This window comes from Gopherus evgoodei, chromosome 8 (genome assembly GCF_007399415.2).
Source record: "Gopherus evgoodei ecotype Sinaloan lineage chromosome 8, rGopEvg1_v1.p, whole genome shotgun sequence".
NCBI classification, from domain to species: Eukaryota; Metazoa; Chordata; order Testudines; family Testudinidae; genus Gopherus; species Gopherus evgoodei.
Window position 1 is genome coordinate 50652282 of NC_044329.1, and position 23046 is coordinate 50675327.

A 23046-nucleotide genomic window follows, 5' to 3' on the forward strand; every position below is an offset into this window, starting at 1 on the left:
AAAACTCCAGTTATCCTTAATTTCATCCTTTTGTTCCTTATGCTCAATGCCTCAGTGTTGTTAATCTCTTTACCTACTTCTGTTTAGCTAAGCTAGCCATACACAGCTTTTTAATTCTTCCACAGTCAGTCCCTTTAAGGGTGGGTGCAGTCTGCTCTCAAATGCTGCCAGGGCAGCACTAGATTGCTGGTGTCCTAGCACTGAACACTATGCTAACTGCATTGTACGTTGCCACCTTTCTGGAGGAGTAGCAGAAACTCATCTCTTGAAAGAGCCACAGGAGGCAGTTTTGCACTTGGCAGTGCCCTTCTGAACCCATCAGATCAGTTCTTCTGAGCCTTTCCCTTTGATACTACACTTGATTTAAAGATCTTGGTGCCTTTTAGGTCCTTTATGCAGTGAGAGATCTAGGCAGTAGCTCTGCTGTAGATGGTACTTTTATGAGTTAACTTTGCTAAACTCCAACCTGGATGGCTTGAGCCTGCCCAGTACTTGTTCCCTGCTCACATACTAGTCCTCTACCCCACGTTTGAGAGTTGTAGCTCCTCTCTAAAACAACTGGCAAGATTTCTTTAACTTGCTTGCAAGTGACCCTTGTATTGACTGCTACAATACTAAGTCTTCTCTCACTGGAAGCCAGCACTTCAAGCTACAGCTCCCATTCTTCCATACACAGATCTTTCAGATAAGGCCATATACCAGCATGTTTATTTGATTGCTAAAATAAAGGAGTATAAAACACTTTTCTCCAATTGCATGTGTACATAAAGAATAGCTTGCCTAATTGTTAGTGCCCTGGGGGATAACAAAACACCTTTCACTAAACCAGCAAATACCCCTAGGTGATTCTAGGGTAGAGCACTAGCACTATTCCATAGCTGCAGGTGGATGCCGTTATACACTGTTGTTCTCACTGCACAATGAGCTATATTTGGAAAAAGACCCAACCAAGCCTCTGTCAGCAACCATTCCCCTATAGAGATGGCCAGTGTTCCAACACCCCTCTATGCTGAAATAGTTTTAGGATAAGGGTATTGCTGTTCAGAACTGGCCTAGGAGAAGTCAGTCATCCTTCTACCAAGGCTCTCATACAGCTCCATGTGCATGAAGGAAACCTCTGGCTACAGAGACTGTAGCATCACTGTAGGTTTTCTCCATGCACAATGAACTGTCAGAGCATGACCCAGTAGTTAATCAGAAATTGTTATACTAAACAGCTGCTATGTCTACTGGCTCTAACTTCAGTAGCAACAGTTGCTGGTGATGAATCAAGGTCACTTAATCTGATTTTAGTCCTAGGTGCCCCAGGCAAATTGTGAAGAATGGGACAGTTAAACCAGAACCCCAACTGTTTCTGTGTCCCATGGCCCCCCTACTCACAAATGCATAAGACTGCAGCACACTACCCCAGCTTCCCCCATTTGCACAGAACATTCAGAGCACTTTGTTACTGCCATCTAGAAGTTTAGTAAAAATCTCTAGCTGACTGAGTGGGACAGCCTGTTGCTCTTCTGTGAGGCCCATGCCATTAGAACACAGATTCCACATCACCCATCTCCACACAGACTGTTTTCAGCTGCGAGTAATACTCCATTGCTGCCCGGCCGTTCTCTCTGCCGAACCCTGGAAGGGACAGACACCATATTCAAGAGTGAGATGGTAGTGCCAGTCATTGCCACTCACCCTTTTGTGATGTTGCTCTGTCACCAGCCATGTGATCAGACTCAGCCATGCACGCTTCTGGCCCTTGGAAGAAGGATAACCCTGCCCGTAGGCAGCAGTACAGCATCACTAGCTTCTTGACATGGCAGTTCAAGTTATCTCTAAACTGAGTTGCTGAGTCAGCTCTGAGCTAGGAGCCATAGCAGGCCATGTAAATTCCCTTCCCTTGCTTTCTCTGTGTGTAACAATGCAGCCCCCTCATCAACCTCCTGCCTTCAGTTTCTAACTGCAGCCCTGCGTGCTCAAAATAGCAACCAAGCTGCTGAGTGGCTTTTCGCTTCCCACAGGTGTGACAGCCTCAGTTTTTGGTGTCTCAGCCTAGGCTGACACCACTTGATTCTGCTATCACTGGAGTAGGGACATGTATTCCTGTAGGCTGGAGAGGTTTAAAAGGGAAGCTCTAGTAGGTTTTGCACAGCTGGTGCCTTGCTCACCTGACATCTTGTATCCTCCAAAGGGCAGCTCCACAGGGCTGATGTTATAGTTGTTAATGAAGCACATTCCAGCCTGGAGAGCAGCCACCACCCTGTGAGCGCGCTGGATATCCCTGTGGGAAAAGGACAAGGTTTAGTGCAAGCTTCCCTTTCACACCAATTCCCCCAGCCTTCTGCAGACAGCTCAAGTGGCAGGCAGCGAGTCCCACTAGCAGCCTTTGCTCACCATGCTCAGCAGCAGAGCTGTGGAGAAGTGCCTGAGAATCTAGTTCGCAAGCAGGGTTTTTGACCCCAATGAGAGGCACCCAACCTGTGCCTGCCCAATGGATGTACAGAACTGTCACATCTTACGTGGGGGTTAGGTTCTAAAGCCAGCGCATAAGGCAAAAATCACGTATAGTCAAAACCCCAGACCAGCAGCGAGCTGAGCTGGCAGCTGGAACACCAGACCAGCTCAGCCCGCTGCCGGTCTGGGATTCCGTCTGCTGTCTCCTGCCAGCCAGGGGACACAGCCCCGCTGCCAGCCCGGGCTTCCATCCATCGGGCTGAGTGGGGCCGGTAGCCGGGACCCTGGCTTGCAAGGGGCCCACAGCCGGAACCCCAGACCAGTGGTGGGCCAAGTGGCTCAGCCAGCTGACAGTCTGGAGTTCCGTCCGCCAGCTCCTGCCAGCAAGGGGACGCAGCCCCCTGCCGGCCCAGGGTTCCATCCGTTGGGCTGAGCGGGGCCAGCAGCCAGAACCCCAGATGCGGCAGGCTAAGCAGCTCAGCCAGCTGACGGTCTGGAGTTCCAGCCACCGGCCCCACTCAGCTCGTTGGACAGAACCCCGGGCCAGCAGCAGGCTGAGCAGGGCCGCATTCCCCGGCTGGTAGGAGCCAGCAGATGGAACCCCAGACCACGCATAGCTGAATTTGTGTAAATGTGCATATGATGTGACTCCACTGTAGCAGCTAGTTGCCAGGAAACCTAGGGTAGCACTTAGAGCTGTTAGCCTGCCTTCCATGTGTACTAGTTCTGTCTTCTCCCCCAGCACTGCAAGGGAAAGCAGGCAAAAGCTGCCTTTGGACACTTGGTGTGTGCATGTCCCAAAAGGAGGCAGAGAGTCTTCCTGTGGCAGGGAAGACAGGCAGGGCTGTGAAGGAGTTTGAGTGGCAGTTGGAGACAGGTTGTTAGAAAAGGGGAAATGGGGGAGGAGGAGGGAAATCAACAACTGTCAGTCAGTCATTTACAAGCTCTGTACTCCCAGCATAGTGCACTTTGTTAATCTTTTACATTACAAACTCCTGGGAAAGGGGCCATTTCCTCATCTATGTCTGCACAGTGGGACCCCAGTCCTAGATGAAACACAGCACCAGGGACTTTTTGTTCCAGGTCATGATCCATTACTGGGACTCCTAGGTGTTATGATTATATACAAAAAAATAAATAATAGTGCTCTGTTTTGATCTGAGCCATCTTGCTGCTCTCTGTGGCTGTTAAGAGAGCATCTGTGAAGCAGAATTGCCACTAGGACTTGGTGTTCTAGTTTGGTAACATTCTTCCCTTATTGCTAGTACCTTTCAAGGACTGAACACTGCCCCCACCTGTACCTGGTAAAAACACCACCTGCCAGCCCAAAGGTGGTGTTATTGGCTCTCTCCAGGACCTCCTCCTCAGTGTCAAATGGTAGGATGGACATGACAGGCCCAAAGATCTCCTCTTTCACACAGGTCATGTCATCTCTGCAGTCCCCTGGAAGTATTGCAGCACATGTGTGAATTTGCCATGCTGAATTCTGTATGTAAACTCCCAGCCCGCCCACAACTGTCCTTGACAGAGCACCTTCACTGACACTCCACTGGCCAAGTTGGGAAGGGCTTAGGGTAGAATGCAGGTGGGGGAGGGTGGCATGTCCTACCTCTCACATGCAGAGCAAGCATGAACTTTTGCACTCATCCCTCTGACTAGTCATTCTACTGAGCTCCAATCTACAACTTGTGTGCCAATTCTCTGTCAAGGCCACCATGTGCCATCCATTGTTTCTCAAAGCTCCTGAACCGATGAACCCCTATATGCCTTGCACTGCAACCTGAATCCATTATCTATATTACTTATGTGGAATGTTGCAGTTCAGAACTGAAGGGCTAGGCAGAGCTATGTGTGAGACCAAAGGAAGGTACTGCAAGTCAGGACTGAATGTACTGGCAGATTGGGGGGTGGGCTGGGGGGGGCAGCAGCAATGGTGGTGGTGTGCACAAGCTTGCACATCTTCTGCCTGTATCATGCCTATAAGATCCTCCAACAAGTAAAGATCATGTCCAAATATAGCATTGGATACATGACTTCTACCCTGGCTCTGCATTATGCAGGAAGTTGGCAAGCTGCCTGCCCACAATTCAAAGCCCTCAGCTGCTGCTTCACATCTCCCATTCCCTCATTTTCCCCTTTAAGCCTACCCACCCTCCATTCTTGTACCACCAGCCCTGGGGCTGAACAACTAGATGGGGTTGCAGCAGCTTCAGGAGAGTATAACAAAGCTAGGCAAAATGGGCAGTGTGATAGATGAAATTTAATGTGGGCCAAGAGTATAGCTACACTGCAGTCAGAGGGGTGATTGCAGCACACAGACATACCTGAGCTAGTGGTTTCAAGCTAGCTAAAGCAAAACAGATGTGAAGCCACAGCAGCATGTATAAGCTCCCCCACCCTGAATACATACTTGAACTGCTAGCACTTGCAGCTACTCAGCTATTGTTATTCAAACTAGCTCAATCAAAGCTAGCTGTGGTCTGTCGACAAATGCTGCAATCACAGCTCTGATTGCAGTGTTGAAATGCCCTAAGTTGCAAGGTAATGCACAGTATGGGACACATTTACAATTTCTCATAATCCTTCCTGGGCTCAAAATTGATTCCAAAATGGACCTATGCATTGTTATGGACAGCTCAAGGACCTCTCCTCAATGCACAGCAGCACTCAGGTGTTAGGAAGCAGACAAAAATGCTGACAATATTGCTACACTGTATACAAAGTCTGCCCTTGAACACCATATAGTCAGTTCTAGTCACTCCCTTTGCAACATAGTCAACGGTCTAAAAATAGTAAGAGGCCTACAGAAGCTGGGAAGATTGAGACAATTCAGTTGAGAGGAAATGAAGACTAGATGCAACCAGAGGTGCATCAAACAGTTCACAGAAGGTTGATCAGGAACTGCTTTCTCACACAACAAGGAAATGCCTTAATTTAAAAGTGATGAAAGAAAGTGATTTTTTTAAAACTAAAGCCATGATAATAAGCCTGAGGAACCCACTGCCACTAGATGAGATTAAGAGCCCCATAAGATTCAAGGAGAATTAGGTTGGGTTTTTTTTTTTTTTTTTTTTTTAAGATCATCATCTACAGTCAAATTACTTGGAAAAAACTTCTTAAAAGGGATATCAACTTTCATGTCTCAGGACACACAGCAAGCACTATCTACCCAGGATTAGGGAGAAATTTCCACCCCGTTGTGCCAGTTCTCTTGCAGTTGTCCATCCTGGGGGTATTAATACATCTTCCTCTGAAGCATCAGATTCTGGTCACTGTCAGAGAAATTATACACCACTGATCTTACCCAGTATGTCCCTATGCCTCTAGAGTACTGTGTGTTGGGTCCAGCTGTCTGAGCTATACAAACTATCTGAAAAGGGTTACACATTTCACAGGTTCCAATTTAGGCAGAGGGTCAGACTGAGCTCAGGAACTTGTTAGCATTAAACCTATGCGTGTAAGATAGCTCCACTGAGCTGAAGAGAAATCATACCCAGCACGCAGGGTCGCATGTAGTAGCCATTCTTCAGCTTGAGGTCATCAGGAACATACAGCTCCCCACCACACAGCACCTTTGCCCCCTGAAAATAAGCCAAATTAGAAGGTACACGGGTGTCAGAGAGCCAGCACACCGCCCTGATGTGCCTGTTGGCCAGCAGCAGCCTAAGGTGGTTGGAGTTGGCCACAGTCACAGGAATGATGGAGTCCACAAGTTTGGGGGTTTAAGGGGTGGCAACAGTCAAATCAGCTTCAAAGAGAGCTTCCCAGTGAAGGCCCTGGACTGCTTGGTTGGGTAAAAAGCTGGAGCTATCACCCTGTGGCTATGTGGAGACCAGAGCAGGCAGTTCTCAGTGACAGGATTAGCCAGTTCCCCAACAGCACGAAGCCTCCCTCCCTCCTTCCCTTTATGCCCACAAAGTGCAAGAGAACAGCAGCAGCTTGCACCACCTGTTTGGGGAAGCCAAGCTGGATTCCCAAGGTTATTTTGGTTCCTTCATCTCCAGCAGGTCTGACATTTCCTCTCCAAACTCCTCCAAGAACTTCAACACATAAGCTGAGATGCCTAAAGGCCTGAGTAGCATGTGACTGGCCAGATACATTATGGGGATGTTCACCCCACCCAGAAGAGAAAGCGGTCTGCTCTACTCTACCAGCACCACCGCAGGCAGCAGAATGGACATTAGTCATTTGGCATCCCCACTACCACCCTTGGCTTGACCTTGCTCTAATTTTTTAAAAGCATGTGCTAATCGCCCAGCAATAAGTGCTTTTCTCAGGTGGACTGGAAAGGAAGGGGTTAAAGCAGATGTCTGCAGAAGGCACCCTGCCCTAGTGCCTTGTCCATCGTACACCACTGTGACCAGCACTGACTCTGGAGTAAATAAAGCTGGGACCTATTTTTTTTCCCCACAGTGTGAACACAATTTATTGGATGCTTTACTAAACAAACCCGCACTGAATAATTTTAGATACAAATTGAATTGCCTTTTAAAAAAAAACCAAGATGTCCGTTATAGTTTATCTTTGCTACTGAACAGGAGCACCTGTATTCTAGTTCCAAGAATGATGAGCAAACAAAATACTTCTTGCTTCATCCTAGTTTGAGATTGTGCCACTGTCACTAGCAATCTTGTTTTATTTTTGGAGAAGAATTCAGGAATAATTCAATATATCTATGCTGCACGTGACCTGTCCTTGGCCATAGGAGCAACTGCATCTTTAGGAGTCTCAAAATGTACACCGGCTTCTCCTGAAGCTTTCCCACTGGAATCATATTCCATGGTGCTTTTTGCCAGTTTCAGTGGAGCAAAAAAATTTACAATGTCTTGGGGTATGGCTACATTTGGAATGTCAAAGCGCTGCCCCGGCAGTGCTGCGGGAGCGCTGCCGCGGCAGCGCTTTGAAGTGTGTGTGTAGTCAGAGCGGCAGTGCTTGGAGAGAGCTCTCCCAGCGCTGCATATAAACCACATCCCTTACGGGTATAGCGTGCAGCGCTGGGAGCCGCGCTCCCAGCGCTGCTTCCCTGATTACACTGACACTTTACAGCGCTGTATCTTGCAGCGCTCAGGGGGGTGTTTTTTCATACCCCAGTTGCAGCACTGTAAAGTGTGAGTGTAGCCAAGGCCTTGGGTACTAGCTTGACAGGCTTTCATGTTTTCCCTGGCAGGTGTTTGCTATCAGCTAAGAACTGAAAACCCTTGAGTTTAGAGCCACTCAGAGCCTGAGCAGACAGCATCTGCTGCTGCCCATGCCATTTAAGAGAAAGCCTACCCAAGCAACAAGCAGATAAAGGAGAAAACTGTTTTCAGCTGTTTGTATTAAGAGCTGGCCAGGGTCCAAAGTTCAGGGCTCTGTCATTCTCCTGTTACAGATGATGATATTGCTAACATGGCTGGTGAAGCCAGGAGCTGCAGTCCCTTGTTAGTATGTCAGAAAGGGTAATACAGAGCCCTAGACTTGGCCTGTGACTGGAAGAATGCATTTCACACTGCTTTGTTTGAAGAGCCCAGTGAGCTGTAATTTGAATCTGCCCAGGTGATCTGTTACTGGCCGGGCCTGTTAAACAAAGAGCTCTGCAGTTAAACTTTAAACCAGGACTGTCAGACTCAGTGTGGAGAGAGCGCCAAATTCAGCTTTTCATTGAAGGCACTTACTACAAATTCAGAACAATAGTCTCCTCTTGACCTATAGCAGAGCTCCAACTGGAATCAGTAGGAAGTTTGCACAAAGATCAAGGGTGAAATCTGGCTTGTAGGTAATAAGTTTGGACCAGCCCCTCAGCTGGTGCAGATTGGCATTCCTCCAGTGGAGCAATGCTAGTTTACACCAGTTAAGGATCTGGACCTTAGTTGTTCATTTCATGGTCATGTTCAGCAGGAAAATATTCTCCACTTCAGGATGACCCTTCTGTCATTTGTTTCTCTTCTCTCCTTTCTGTTTCTCTTCCTCCCTGTCTGTCCCCTCCTTTCATCCCCCTTGCATTTTGTTCTCTGCATCACCCCAATTCTACCCCCTCCAAGGTTCACCCCAGACCCCCTCCCTATTCCTGCTGCTAAAATGATCAGCCATTAAATAGTTAATGCTGACATGTGAACATCATTAGACTTTAGCATGGCTAGACCAAAAGGTATTAACAGGGATTGGGAAGTTCACCTATCTCAAAGCTATTATATCCAGGCTGCCTGCAGACCAGCCACACATCACTTCACTAGTTACACTTGGGTCAAGCCTAGAAGGTTCTCATTGCAAACACAAGACCTATCATTTTGTTTTTAAATGAAAGCTGAGATTCTACAGTATTCAAGCAAGCCAGGTGTTTGCCATCTCTGCTTTACATGTTACAATGTCCACTATCTAGCCCCATGAGCCCATAGCCCTGCTGAGACACTAGTATCTGAATGGCATGATATCTTACCACTCTGATTCAACATTAAGCCATTGTGTAAGTTTTAATCTGTGTCCCTTCTATATGTACCCTCTTGGCATGCATAATTCAACCTCAGCAGAGAAAGGGCTTCACCCCGGAAAGGGTAGGGAGAACATGCTGCCTGTCTATTAAACTAGCAGCTGAGGGAGATGGAAAGTCCCTTCCCCAACGTGTGTGACTCTTTCCAACAAGCCTCCTCAAATCCAAGAAAGCCAGATGCTCTCACCTGCTCCTTCGCCTGACTAATGAACCCCAGGACTCGCTCCAGGTGGGAGCGGCTGATGAGGGCCCCCATCCTTGTGTCTTCCAGAAGTGGATCTCCAATTTTAATCTTCTGGGTGCGTTTCACCACTTCCTCCGTGAAGGCCTCCAGGATCTCCCTCTGCACAAACACTCGAGTGCCATTGCAGCAAACCTGGGACATCAGAATCAGCAGTATTTTATACAAGGCTCTTTAGGAAGAGGAGTATGTAACATACTATGGCCGCCCACAGGACTCCCCACATGGCACATTATCCCACCCACCGAAGCAGCACATGCACCAACCACTTGTTTCACTTACACTACCTCCAAGAAATGGGATTCGGCTGCAAGTGTCTATTAAGTGACCAATGTAGCTACCAAGTTTAACCCCCTCACTATCTTCCCTCAAACATATTCAATCCTTGAAGGAGCCAGTTAGGGATGTGGGGCAAAAATCTGTCTAGGGATTGGTGCTGCCTTGAGCAGGCAGTTGGACTAGATGACCTCCTGAGGTCCCTTCCAACCCTGATATTCTATGATTCTATACTGGGAGTGAGCTGAAGAATTTGAGCTCCTCTCTATCACCACCTGCTCCATACGGGCCACTAGCATGATTACTGTTTGCATGGCAGTCTGATTGATTAGAGAGGAGCTCAAAACAGTCCAGGCACCTTCCCTCCCAACTCGGGGGCTGTTTGGACATGATACAGAAGCAAACTGCATTATGTAGCTCAGTCCATCCCCAGGGGCAATCAAGGCAAAGGGACTGCTTGCTGTCCACTCCCTCACCACAAAACACAGTGGAGTCACATCTTACACAGGGGTTAGGTTCTGAAGTCAGCGCATAAGGCGAAAACTGCGTATACAGTCAAAATTACCCTTGAAAATTCCTTAAATCGCCCATAAAGTACAGTACTGTATACTCAGACGTGAAAGTAAGCCGGTATGGAGCCCCAGGCCCTTTAAATCACCATCCGAGCCCAGCTGCCGGAGCCCCGGGGTAGTGGCGGCAGGACTTCAGCAGTGATTTAAAGGGCCCAGGACTCAGGTTGCTGCAGGGAGCCCCAGCCCCTTTAAATCACTGCCAGAGCCCTGCAGCTACTACACCAGGGCTCTGGCAGCAGGGCTTGGGAGGCAATGTAAAGGGCCCAAGGCTCCAGCCCTTTAAATTGCCAGCCTGGGGAAGCCGGTGTGGTCCAGTATGCTGTACCAGCTTACTTTCACTTCTGACAGTATCTTTAAACACTAGAATCACACTCAGCGCAGCGAGAGGCTCACACTATGAGAGGCATACAGGAACTGAGACAGACTGAGGGAACAGCAGATTCAAGTTTCCCATCTCATGCTCACTCTGGGGCATATGCTCATTGACTGGAATGGTGGCAGAATCATTATTTTTCTTTTTTTGCCGAGCGCATATAGTTAAATTCATGTATGATGCAACTCTACTGTATTTTAATGGTCTCGGTGCCACCAAGTGGTGAAAATACATTTGGCCACCAGCAGTGGATAACATTGGTCTACAATTTTTGAGAAGTCATCTGCTTCAGAGATAAAATGTGATATTTATTATGTATTTTGATGTGCTGAATTCAAATATGACAATTAAAACAACTGATTGGCTACTGTTTCTAAGATATTTAAGTTTTTACATTTTATGTCTATGTATATTGTGTAGATAGTAGAGTTTTAATCATAAATTGTAAACCTAGGTCTTTTCATGTGTTTATGGTTGCTTTACATGATAAGATTTCACCTGTCCTGTTTATGTAACACTTTAAAAATCAGCAAAAGGGTTATATAACTAAAATTTATTATGAAACAAAAAGGCAAAAAACTATTAAGCACATAGTTTAGTCCTATTCAGTGTCTACTCGGCGCTTCTTGGCTTGTCTCTTGTATTCCTTAAATGCAGCATCTCTTGTCACTGTCCAGCAATAGTCCGCAAGCATTGATGGGCTCCATTTGCCCTGATAGCCTGCCAGGAGATTTCACTGCTGTAGTCTGGAGCCCAACAGCTCTGCCTTACTCTTGGGTAGTTCCAAATCCCTGACAAGGTCATTCAGTTCACCTTGTGTTATGAGGTGTGGTTCAGAGGAGGAGGATGGGAGAAAATGTGGGTCCTGTGACATTGATGGTTCAGGACCAGAAATTTCATCCTCTTCCTCGTCTGACTCAAGTGAGAATGATTCTGGTGCATCAGGAACCGGCAGTCCTTCTCCGTGGGGTACTGGGCGTATAGCTGATGGAATGTTGGATAATGCAGAGTCCACTTTTTCTTCTTTGACACACCTTTCCCAACTGGAGGCACCATGCAGAAGTAACAATTGCTGGTATGATCCGTTGGCTCTCTCCAAATTATTGGCACTGCAAAAGGCATAGATTTCCTTTTCCTGTTCAACCACTGGTGAAGATTTGTTGCACAAGTTTTGCAGCATGTGTGTGGGGCCCACCTCTTGTCCTGATCTCCAATTTTGCAGCCAAAATAAAGGTGATAGGCTTTCTTAACCATAGTGGTTATACTGCGCTTTTGTGATGCAAAAGTCACTTCACCACAAACATAGCAGAAGTTATCTGCACTGTTCACACAAGTACGAGGCATCTCTGCTCACTTTGGCTAAACAGAAATGTGTCCCTTTGCAAAATCAAAGACTGACAAATAAGAGAGCACGACACTGTATGATTTCTAGAGCTGATATAGGGCAATTTGTTCAGCAGAGTGATGTAAGCTTCGTTATGATTGCATCATCCATGACTTCTAGGAATAACATGATACAATTCATATCATGTATGACGCAATACCAGCTTCAGATTGCATCATTCATTGTTTTGCCTAAAAACCAAGTACTGTCCAAACCCAGTCATAGATTTATTCATAGATCCAGTCAAAGATGTATTTTAGTCATTTCTGGTTTAAATTGAGATCCCTTCCCTTTATAACTCACTTATCCTCCGCCATTCCCAAGTCAAGGGTCGTATATACTGACCCAATTGCATATCTTGAAAACGAGAGCCAATCAACAATTTTAAGCATCATTTTCGTTCTCAGTGACCCAGAATTAGTAAAGTTGGACTATATTTATTTCTGAAGCATTTTGGCTGTAGAGCAGTGTAATCAGAGTTAGCTGTTCAAACCCCAAAGGGACACTTAAGCATTTAGCTATTATGGCAATAAATGTTACAGAAAGCCCCAAAGTGCCCCTGGGGCTGGGCCCACAGGGAGTAAGCATCTTGCAAGCTGGCATGGGGATGGGAGCATCATCAGCAAGCAAGAGAGGAAATCCCTACACTGCTGCAGACTCACAGCAGCTGATCTAGTCAGTAAGGGAATCCAAAGAGGCTGCAGTAGGGATGAAGAGCCAGACATTCTGATCTCTGTGCTGCAGGCTTAATTCCAATAGCTGATGTTAGGGGCTGGTATCTTACACAGAAGCAGCTCCTGGAGCCACCACCACCACTCTGGAGAATGATTCTACCTGCTGGGGCAAGTGAGGAAGGAGCTAGAGGTGGCACAGGAGTAGGCATTCGAACCCCAGTTTTGCCCTCTATCAGGATTCTCATTAGAGGCAGAATCCAGGAGACATCCCCTCAAACAACAAGGTGTGTGCTATAGCCCTGCGTGGGACTATTCTTAATCCCACTACCACATGCTCCTCTGGACCCCAGTCCCGCTGCAGGGCTCTACACTAGTTCTGTACAGAGCTCTAGTGTGTTCCCTTCCCCAGGCCTGTGAAAGAAACTTCATAAACAGGTTCCATCATGGACACTGCTCCCAGGGAAGTTTTTCCTGTCAGGTACAAGGAGAGTGAATATAACTTGAGTGTTTTAAGGACATCAATCGCTGTAGCATCTGTGGGGCTGCAGATGGGGAGAGGAGGGAAACATGAGAGTAGAGAGTAAGCAGGTAGCATTTACATCTCCTTGGAGCTACACACCTCGCCCTGCGTGAGAAAGTTGGCCATCAGGGCTCCATTCACGGCATTCTCTAGGACGCTGTCAGAGAATATGATGAGGGGGGACTTGCCCCCCAGCTCCAGGGTGACTGGTTTGATCCCTTTGGCTGACATCTCCATGATCTAATACAAACAAAGACAGAAGGGACAGGCTGCTGGGGGATGAACAGAAATGAGACTGAGGGCCCAATCAGGTCCAGAAGGGCCACAGGAGATCACAAATGCATGCCCCCATTCTAGAGAAGGGGGACAGAGGAGAAATTCACTCCCAGCCCACACACATGCCCTTTGCAACAACAGAAGTAAATCACATTCAGAAGACTGGGGACTGCATTTTTTTTGATGGGGGGCACTCAGGACTGTTCCCAGACTGCTGCCCCATGATGGACACAAGAGACTTTTTGCTGATTAAAATGGTAGTTGAAACCCAAAGAGCTGTGCATGTTGAAGATTTACAGTTTTAAGGGTGTATAAATTTTAACATGTAATAAGACTGAGTGCAAGGATCCAGACACACAGCACCAGACAAGGGTGCACATAGGGCATGTGTGTGTGAAAATATCTACAATACCAGAAGCAGATTGACCCAGTCTGTGCTGTGCTACTCTCTTCTTCACATCTTTTGGGGGCCTCACCTGCCTCAGGGAATGGACAAGGGCTCTGGTTTCTCAGCAAAGAGACTTTGTCAGGGACTGAGTGAGTATTTTCATTTGCTTCTGAAAAGGCTGCAACTAGAAACTGAGGGGAATGAGCTAGATCCCCACCACAGGAAATGGCCAGGATCAGTTAGTATCCCACACTAATGGAGGGATTGATTCTCTAGGGGGAAATGCTTGAGTTCCAGACTCACATGGCTGCAGGATAAATCTTCCTCAGCTCCAAAGAACTAATGGTCTCACTGCATGCACATGAGTGGAATTTGCTGTAGGTCAGGGTTTATTCTCCAAGATACTATTGCTAGGTAAACAGATGTCCAATAACATGGGGTATAAAATTACTAACAATGATTGCTACCTCTCCTCCCTCCACCCCCTGGGAAAAGAGAGGTCTCTGCATATTAATTTACCCTGAGTTTGGATTGATTGGAGGGAAACATATTAGTTTCCAGGAGTTCTCATGTGTTGTTTTACTACTTAGTTCAAAACACATCCTGACCCAAGTTTACCCATTTAGGTACTTGTATTTATTCTCTGCTAGAGAACACTCTTCACCAGGCCATAACAGGCTGAGGAGTTTAAAACTATCAGAACAGAGACTCTCCATGGATTTTATCTGGTTAATAGCTCCTTTTCTAGAGCAGAGGCAACCTTCAAGCCCCCCACCCTGAAAAAAAACACCCCACAACTAATGCTATAAGGGCCAGCCTGGAGTACAAGTACAGCCCTGTGTCTGACATTTCTGTGCCGCAGCAGAATAGCTGCAAGGCATGCCCCATGTGCCCACCCATTCTCCAGGGCAGGCTGCTTGTGCACAGGCTTGTAGGAGGGTCTACCTCTGCTGCATGTCCTCTAGTATTTGTGCATAATTAGAAGTCCCTTGCCTTGCCCCCTAGCACAGGGTGGTCTTTACCTTGATACCAGTTGGTACACTCCCAGTAAAAGAGACTTTGGCCACATCCCGGTGCTGGCACAGAAATTGGCCAGTGGCAGCTCCCCCTTGCACCACATTGAATAGCCCATTTGGCACACCGGCCTGGGTGAAGATCTCTGCCAGCAGTACCACTGAGATGGGGGTGAGGGGAGACGGCTTGTAGATCATGGCATTACCTATGTGAATCCAGCCGGAGCGGGGAGTGGAGAAGAGAAGGGGTGTTAAAATCTGAGAGACACTGGGGACAGGGAGGCAGGGGGTTGCATGTTCAGATATCTCACCCTCCAGTAGGACAATGGATTTTGCAAAGACACTGAAAACAGGAGAGTGAATGGAAGTTTTTCCCCTTTTGATCCAGACAGGTATCCAGGCAGGGCAGCAACAGCATTTACAAATGCATATTCTCAGAAACTGATGAAATGAGGGCACAAAGGGGGGCAAATGCAACAGAAGTCTCACAGCCACAGGAAGGTGCTAGTATGGCACCTGCTACTGGAACTAAGTCAGGAGGAGGAGCAGGGCTACTGCTTTGCTGGCCTCACCTCTTTGCTCCATTCTCTTTCTCTCCCTCTTCCATTGAAACTCCTACCTGTTTGGTGTGAGGCAACAGCAGCACCCCCTTCCTGTCATGATCCCACCCCATAACTTATTTGCTAACTCTCCCTTGCCCTTGTCTCCCCTCCCAGCCAGAAAAAGCGTCTCTTAGAAACAGATCTAAGACAAACAGATGCTTCGTCACCCACTAATGGAGCTCTTAGTCCATGAACACTTAACCCGACTCTCTCCTTCACCACCTGATCACCAAATCACAAAAATCTTGCACAGACAGGGGGTCTCATTACCACAAGCCAAGGCTGGGGCAGACTTCCAACAGGCAATCTGGAAGGGATAGTTCCAGGCTCCAATCCCAACACATACCCCAAGCGCCTCTCTTCGGGTGTAAGCAAAGGATCCCCCAGGAAGCTGGACGTGCTGACCTGGGCAGGGATAAATACAGGTGAATGAGAATATATATAGTTAGATGGACAAACTAACAAAGAACCTTCAAGCCTTAGACAGCTTCAGACTCACTTCCCTGCCTCACTTCCCAAAGTGGGATCTAGCAAAGCCTTCTATACTAACAGGTTTGCAAGTGCCCCAAGACCAGTAACACCAAATGGGGTTTGCCCAAAGAGGTCTTAAGATCTTGACTCAAGGAAAAGCTCCTCCCCTTAGTGAATTAGAGTGAAATCCCCACGGTGCCACTGGAACCAACAAAAGGACAGACACTAAAGAAAAAATTCATTGCTGGCCCAGATGGGTGCCTGCAAGCCCACTGAAACCAGCTGCACTTGATTATGCCAACAGTGGCAGGAAGGTCTTGTGGTTAAGGCACTGGCCTGAGAGTCAAGCAATCTGGATTCAGTTTCCAGTTCTGTTACAGGCTTCATGTGTGACTTTGAGCAAATTACATCTTTCTGTGCCTCAGTTTCTACATCTGTAAAAAGGAGAGAAGAAGCCTCTCTTCTCCCACCCTTTGTCTTGTCCATTTATGCTGTAAATTCTTTAGAGCAGGAACTCTCTCTCACTACATGTATAAACAGCATCCTAGCAAAACAGGGCCCAGATCTCATCCAGATCTGAAAGCGCCAGCTAACAGTGAATCTGATTCCTGAATATAAAGACAAAAAAGAAAACTTCCATTTGTTACCTGCTTTACTACAGCCTTATCCATTTATATTCATAGCTGAGCTCCAGACTATGGTCAAGCCTTTACTAGCAGAGCCATCCTTAAGAGATGTTAAACCAAGGTCCAGTCTGCACTAAAGACAGGGATATCACTGGAGGTGTAGTCAGTTACCTTTCTCCCATTACAATCAGCATCAATGTCCCAAAGATGATAAATGGACTCTTGCTGCATATAGAATGGCTGCCTTGTTTACCTGGTCACTGCATTCCAGCCCAATTTAATCCCAGCCACTCCTGATGATGTCAATGGAGTCACACAGGTTTTAAAGCAGGACAGAATTTGCCCAGGTTTAACTCACCACTGCATAAAAAGTGTTGTGATACCATGGTTCCAAAATTCTACCCTATTCCAAATAGCCAGGGACTTTCCACTGGCCTTAAGATTTATCATCTGACTAAACAATCACTGCAGTATATAAATAACTGACTCACAGCTGGGGGAAAGGAATGAGGCTCCAGTGACCGGTACAGCTCTCACCTGCTATAGCCCCCGCTAAACCTGCATAATACTCCAGGCACTGCCAAGATATGTCAACATCTACTCTGGCTTCAAAGATGGATTTCCCATTATTGATGGTTTCCATGGTGGCAATTTCTTCCCTCCGTTCCTGTAAGAGCAGCACAGTAACAGCATTAGACAGACTGGCACCGCCCACAGCATGCCAGCTGCCTTCCAAACACAGGTGAAGACATCTTTGCCATCAGTGATGACCCAACCCTCTCTAAAGCTGTGTTTGCCATTTACCAGTTCACCAGTGTGTTGAGCTGGGTGTAGAGGAGTATCTAAACAAAGACCTGCTGGGGTCTGCCATAGGTCTACTCTTGCTTAACATCCTTGTTTAGATTTATTGATCATTTAGATTTAGAAACTGGAGTAAAACAAAACATTAAGGAAGTTCACAGAATATACTAAATTGGGAGGAACTGCAAACAACAAGGACAAGAAAAATCCAAAAGGGACCTAAAGAGGCTAGAACCATGGATTTAAAAATAAATTCTGCTGGTAAATCATCTTTATCACCAGACTGTCATGAACACAGCGCTACAATGCCACTGTAGGGGTCAGACAGTAGGAGAAGCTGGACTATGAAGGAAAAATAAGCACAAATCTCTCCAAAAATATAGCAGAGGCAAACCTGAAATGCAGCCAAGTATGTATGTATTTTTCAGTGTACGTATTCTTTCATTTGCCCTAGCAAGAGTCCCATTCTAACGCATTCCAGTTACAGGGTTACTGCACTAAATCCAGGCCTATACTACAAACTTATATTGGTGTAACTATGTTGCTCAGGGGTGTGGAATATCCACACCCCTAAGCTACAGGGATACTGACATAACTCCCAGTGTAGAAAATGCTATGTCGACAGGAGGGACAGAAACTCTCCCATCGGCGTAGGCAGTGTTTTCACTGAGCACTACAGCTTAGCAGAGATCTGGAGCAATCAAATTTCTGAATTGCTCTGTTCTGGCTCCGCTCCAGCTCTGGGCAAAAACCTACTGGTCTGTGCTCCAGCTCCAGGTTCCGCTCCAAAGCCCTGCAGCTTAGTGTAGCTAAGTGTAAACAAGCCCTTAGTAGTTATGAAGATCAGGCAGTCTAATAGTTAAGCAATTTAAGTTCCAAAAGCAAATGGAGACAGGGATAGTGCCCTGTACTTTCTGCAGGCACAGAAGTTCTGGACTTTGGGAGGTTTCACTTCTAGCCAGCTTACATGGATTTTTATATGTCTGATGCAAACAAAACTAAGTTTACTGTAAGGATACAGAAACTACAGTAGTGGGATAAGCAATCCAGAGACCTCAACTCAGGCATAAATTTGGCCTATATTCTTTGGGACATGGGAGACCCAAGTGACAGGGAAGGCAGCCAGGCACATTTAGGGCTCTGAAGAGACAAAAGACTGAGCTAGTGGTCACATGCAACAAAACTGCCTTGATGAGACTGGAGACCAAGCTCTGCCCAAGGAAATCTACTATCTGTGCTGATCAAAGATGCCTTTCAAACTCTGCATTATTCATGCAGTTTGATTAAGTGTTACTGCATTAGTGGTCTTATCTAGTGCTGCAAGCACAGCCAAACAGCAAGCTGTCAAGGGTTAAAAGAACAGCTCAGGAGGAGGATCAAGGACAGGATCACTCCATTCCAACACAAGAGAAAAGCTTCACCACATACCCGGATAATCCTGGCAGCCTCCAGCAGAACCCTGCTCCGCTCCATGCCCGATTTCTGGCTCCATATCTTAAAGGCAGCTTTGGCACTCTGCACAGCCAGATCCACCTCCTTCTCCCCAGAGAATAGAAACTTGCCCATCACTCGACCTAAGAAAAAATAAGGTTTATATTTTAGAGCTTTTATTCAGAGATTTTTGCCACTAACCTCGCTGTCAGCAAGCATTTCTAGGAGTAGCACCAATGTGATCCATGGTTTAGAGTATCAGAAGAAGTGTTCATTCTGTCTCTTACTGCTTTTGCATGTATGCAAACAGATTTTAAGGCCACAAAAAAAGAATCAGTGATCATCTAGTCTGATCTCCTGTCTATAGGATTTCGTCTAGTAATTCCTACACTGAACCCAATAACTTGTGGTTGAACTACAGCATCTTTAAATTGAGATTGGATATCTTTTTAAAAGATTTCATGTGATGAAGAATCCATCACAACCCATGGTGAACTGTTTCAATGGTTAGTTAAGGTGTGTAGCAGCAGTGCAGGGCACCTGGCTAGAGAGATGAGAGAAGTCCATGCTTTCCTGTCTACCTCAGCACACCAGGGATCTGCCGAGTGCCTCCCGCCCCATTCTGTTAAGTTTGAGAAAGCACTGGGCTCAGTCCACATGAGAACTTGGGACCCAACTATCCCCAGGGCTGATGTAACAGAATGCGAAATCCAGGCCACTTAGCTGCTGTAGTAATATTTGCTGCACTAACTCTCTTTCTCCAGAGCCCTTGTATCAGATATCCTTTTCCTATCCCATGCAAGTCAAAATGAAAGAGAACCTGTTAAACATCATCTTTATGGGTAAGACAAGCTGTGTAAGTGTTACCCAAATGGGAAGCAGTGTTGTTGTAGCCGTGTTGGTCCCAAAATATTAGAGAGACAACGTGGGTGAGGTAATATGATTTACTGGACCAATTTCTGTTGCTGAAAGAGATTAGTAAAGAAAGCTGTGTGAGCATGGACATTTGTCTCTTTCACAAACAGAATTTGGCCCAAGAAAAGATATTATCTAACCCACCTTGTCTCCCCAAGTCAAAGGGACAGTTACTTGGAGACACTGCAGAGGGCTGGGCCTCACAGTGAAGCTTGGGATTTCATCTGCTGTGTCTATCTAGCATTCCAATCCAGTTCATGGGCACTGGCAGGTTGTTATATATCTTCAGGCAATTTCTGAAGATATCCAGGATCCCAGATGCCCTACTGGCACAGAAACCAGTCAGTTACCTGTCGCTGGCTCATACACTTCCTCATTGTGGCTTCCATCCACAGGTTGAATTCGGGCCCCAGCCCGGTAGTTGAGTGGTTGCTGCAAGTGGAAGGTGCTGGTTTTGCTGCTCATGGTGGCAATGGGGAGGAAGGAGCAGAATCGAGGCAGAAGGGACAGGCTGGGCCGTGGGAGCATCCAAGGGGCAAGGCAACAGGAACAGGCTACAGAGAAAGAGAAACAGAGACAGCTGTCAATCACCAAGTCTCCAGGCTCATTTGTAGGAACCACCAGCATCACCATGCACAAGGAAAAGAAAGGGCCTTAAGCATTGGAGGAAGAACTGAAGGGGAGATGTGCAAGACCCCTATAATCCCACCAGGGGAAGGCATCCCACCACTGGAGAGTGGGAGGAAGTATGAAAGTCCCCATAACCCCCCTGCAGAGGGGACCACAGCACAGAAGGGGACAAAGGAGTATGAAATCCCCCATAACCCCCTACAGAGAAAACCCCACCACTGGGTGGGGACAGAGGGGTATGAAAACCCCCATACTCTGCTATGGAGGGGACCCTGACACTGGAGGGAAGGGCAGGGAAGGGGTATGAAATCCCTCATAACTCCCTGCATAGGGGACTTGGGCACTGGGAGGGGGATAAGGAAGGGGTATGAAACCCCACATAACTCCCTGAATAGGGGACCCTGCCACTGGTGGGGGAAGAGCAGGAAAGGGGCATGAAATCCCCCATAATCCCCCTGCAGAGGGAATCTTGGCACTAAGGGGGAGGGGTGTGGTATTCCCCCATAACCCCCCTGCAGAAGGAACCCTGGCACTAAGGGGGAGGGGTGTGGTATTCCCCTATAACCCCCCTGCAGAAGGAACCCTGGCACTAAGGGGGAGGGGTGTGGTATTCCCCCAGAAGCCCCCTGCAGAGGGAACCTTGGCACTAAGGGGGAGGGGTGTGGTATTCCCCCATGACCCCCCCGCAGAAGGAACCCTGGCACTAAGGGGGAGGGGTGTGGTATTCCCCCATAACCCCCCTGCAGAAGGAACCGTGGCACTAAGGGGGAGGGGTGTGGTATTCCCCAGAAGCCCCCTGCAAAGGGAACCTTGGCACTAAGGGGGAGGGGTGTGGTATTCCCCCAGAAGCCCCCTGCAGAGGGAACCCTGGAACTAAGGGGGAGGGGTGTGGTATTCCCCCAGAATCCCCCTGCAGAGGGAACCCTGGAACTAAGGGGAAGGGGTGTGGTATTCCCCCATAACCCCCCTGCAGAAGGAACCCTGGCACTAAGGGGGAGGGGTGTGTTATTCCCCCAGAATCCCCCTGCAGAGGGAACCCTGGCACTAAGGGGAAGGGGTGTGGTATTCCCCCAGAAGCCCCCTGCAGAGGGAACCCTGGCACTAAGGGGAAGGGGTGTGGTATTCCCCCAGAAGCCCCCTGCAGAGGGAACCCTGGCACTAAGGGGAAGGGGTGTGGTATTCCCCCATAGCCCCCCCGCAGAAGGAACCCTGGCACTGAGGGGGAGGGGTGTGGTATTCCCCCATAGCCCCCCCGCAGGAGGAACCCTGGCACTGAGGGGGAGGGGTGTGGTATTCCCCCAGAATCCCCCTGCAGAGGGAACCTTGGCACGGGGGGGGGAGACATAGAATCCCCTACAGCCGCCATGCGGGGGGACGCCAATACGGGGGAGGGGGAGCGAGAGGCGGGGTATGAAATCCCCCATAACCCCTCACGGGGCGCAAGCGGCGGGAGCCCCGCGGCTGAGAAAGGAGCCGGACGTCCGCCCACCCGGCGTCACTCACCCCGAGAACAGCTCAGTGCAGCTGCACGGCTCGACTTTACCCCGGGGCTGCGCAGAGCGGGGCGGGGCGAGGCGGCGCAGCGCCCTCTTTGTGCTCGGCCCCGCCCCGCGCCCTGCGAGCGACAGCCCCGTTTTTCGCCCAGCTCCCCCCCGCAAGCCTCGCGCTGCAGGAGCGCGCGCATGGGCGGCGGGGCTCCCTTTGCCCCAGCGAGTGAGCAGGGCTGGAACGCGGGCAGTGACCCGACACGCTAGTCTGCGCACCCCCGGGCCGTCCTGCGTGTCCCAGGCTGAGCCGCGGCGCGGGGCGGGGCGGGTCAGACCGCCACTCGCCCTCTGCCCCCTCTCTCCACACGCGCCGGGGGAGGGGAGAACTCCGGTGCCCCAGTATCCTGCCGCCGTTCTGCAGGGCCGCTCAGAGAGGGCGGTCTGGGGGCCCTTCCGAGCTGCCGAAGATGCGGAGTGACTGCAGGGCCCTCCCGCCGCTGCAATGACCCAGACCCCCGCTGGGTGAGAACAGGCACTGCAGCTCCCCCGCTTTCCCCAGGCAGGGCCTGTGCAAGGAAGTTTCAAGCCCTAGGGGAAACTTCCACCTTGCCCCCCCCCCCGGCTAACCCTGCCCCCCCATGGCAGCTAACTCAGCCCCCCACCCTGGGAGCCTCCCCCACAGCAGCTACTCCCCCCCCCACTGCAACAGCTAACCCCTCTCCCCCTTTGTCCCCGCCATGGCAACTAACCCTGCCCAGGGAGACTCCCCCTGTCCCCCCACAGCAACTAACCCTGCCTGAGGAGACTTCCCCCTTCTCCTCCCCCCGCCACAGCAGCTAACCCTGCCTGGGCAGACTCTCCCCCCCCCCGCTAACCCTGCCTGGGCAGACTCTTCCCCCCCCTGCAGCTAACCCCGCCTGGGGAGACTTCCCCCTTCTCCTCCCCCTGCCACGGCAGCGAACCCTGCCTGGGCAGACTCTTCCCGCCTCCCCCGCTAATCCCGGCTGAAGAGACTTCCCCCTTCTCCTCCCCCCGCCACAGCAGCTAACCCTGCCTGGGCAGACTCTTCCCGCCCCCCCGCCTGGGGAGACTTCCCCCTTCTCCTCTCTCTCCTCCCCCCCCAACCCTGCCTGGGCAGACTCTTCCCCCCTCTCCTCCCCCCGCCACAGCAGCTAACCCTGCCTGGGCAGACTTCCCGCCCTCCTCCCCCCAGCTAACCCTGCCTGGGCAGACTTCCCGCCCTCCTCCCCCTGCTACGGCAGCTAACCCTGCCTGGGTAGCCAACCCCAGCTCACCTCGGCTCCGCCTCCTCCACTGAGCACGCTGGTGCTGCTCTAATTCTCCCCCCAGGGTTGCGGGGCTGGTTGGAGGAGGCTTAGAGCTGGGCTGTGTGCTCAGCAGAGGAGGCGAAGTGGAGGTGAGCTGGGGCGGGGAGCTGTTCCCCTGTGCGCCCCCTCC

At 49.2% G+C, this 23046-nt stretch overlaps 1 protein-coding gene across 3 annotated transcripts; it reads right to left on the reverse strand.

Annotated features, from left to right (window-relative positions):
- Positions 1-689: 689 nt before the first annotated feature.
- ALDH9A1 (aldehyde dehydrogenase 9 family member A1) lies at positions 690-22737 on the reverse strand. Of its 3 annotated transcripts, none has more exons than XM_030571465.1 (12): positions 22719-22737; positions 19822-20025; positions 18554-18699; positions 16862-16991; positions 15498-15632; positions 14635-14831; positions 13048-13188; positions 9096-9284; positions 5936-6023; positions 3744-3885; positions 2157-2269; positions 690-1623 (listed from the first exon to the last, which is right to left on the reverse strand). In XM_030571465.1, the coding sequence occupies exons 2-12, from the start codon at positions 19997-19999 to the stop codon at positions 1529-1531; spliced, it is 1554 nt and encodes a 517-aa protein (XP_030427325.1). In that variant the 5' UTR covers positions 20000-20025; positions 22719-22737; the 3' UTR covers positions 690-1528. The 3 variants fall into 3 exon arrangements, with proteins under 3 accessions (XP_030427325.1, XP_030427324.1, XP_030427323.1); XM_030571464.1 differs by lacking the exon at positions 22719-22737 and adding an exon at positions 21865-22144; XM_030571463.1 differs by lacking the exon at positions 22719-22737 and adding an exon at positions 21605-21728.
- Positions 22738-23046: the final 309 nt, after the last annotated feature.

Excerpts from the sequence above, each read along its gene's own strand:
- ALDH9A1 (XM_030571465.1), bottom strand. The coding sequence starts at position 19,999 with ATGCTCCCACGGCCCAGCCTGTCCCTTCTGCCTCGATTCTGCTCCTTC. Across the intron at positions 9,285-13,047 it reads ACTTTCTCACGCAGGGCGAG|GTTTGCTGCAATGGCACTCG; the intron begins GTGTGTAGCTCC and ends CTGATGTCCCAG. Across the intron at positions 1,624-2,156 it reads TGGAGGATACAAGATGTCAG|GGTTCGGCAGAGAGAACGGC; the intron begins GTGAGCAAGGCA and ends TGTCCCTTCCAG.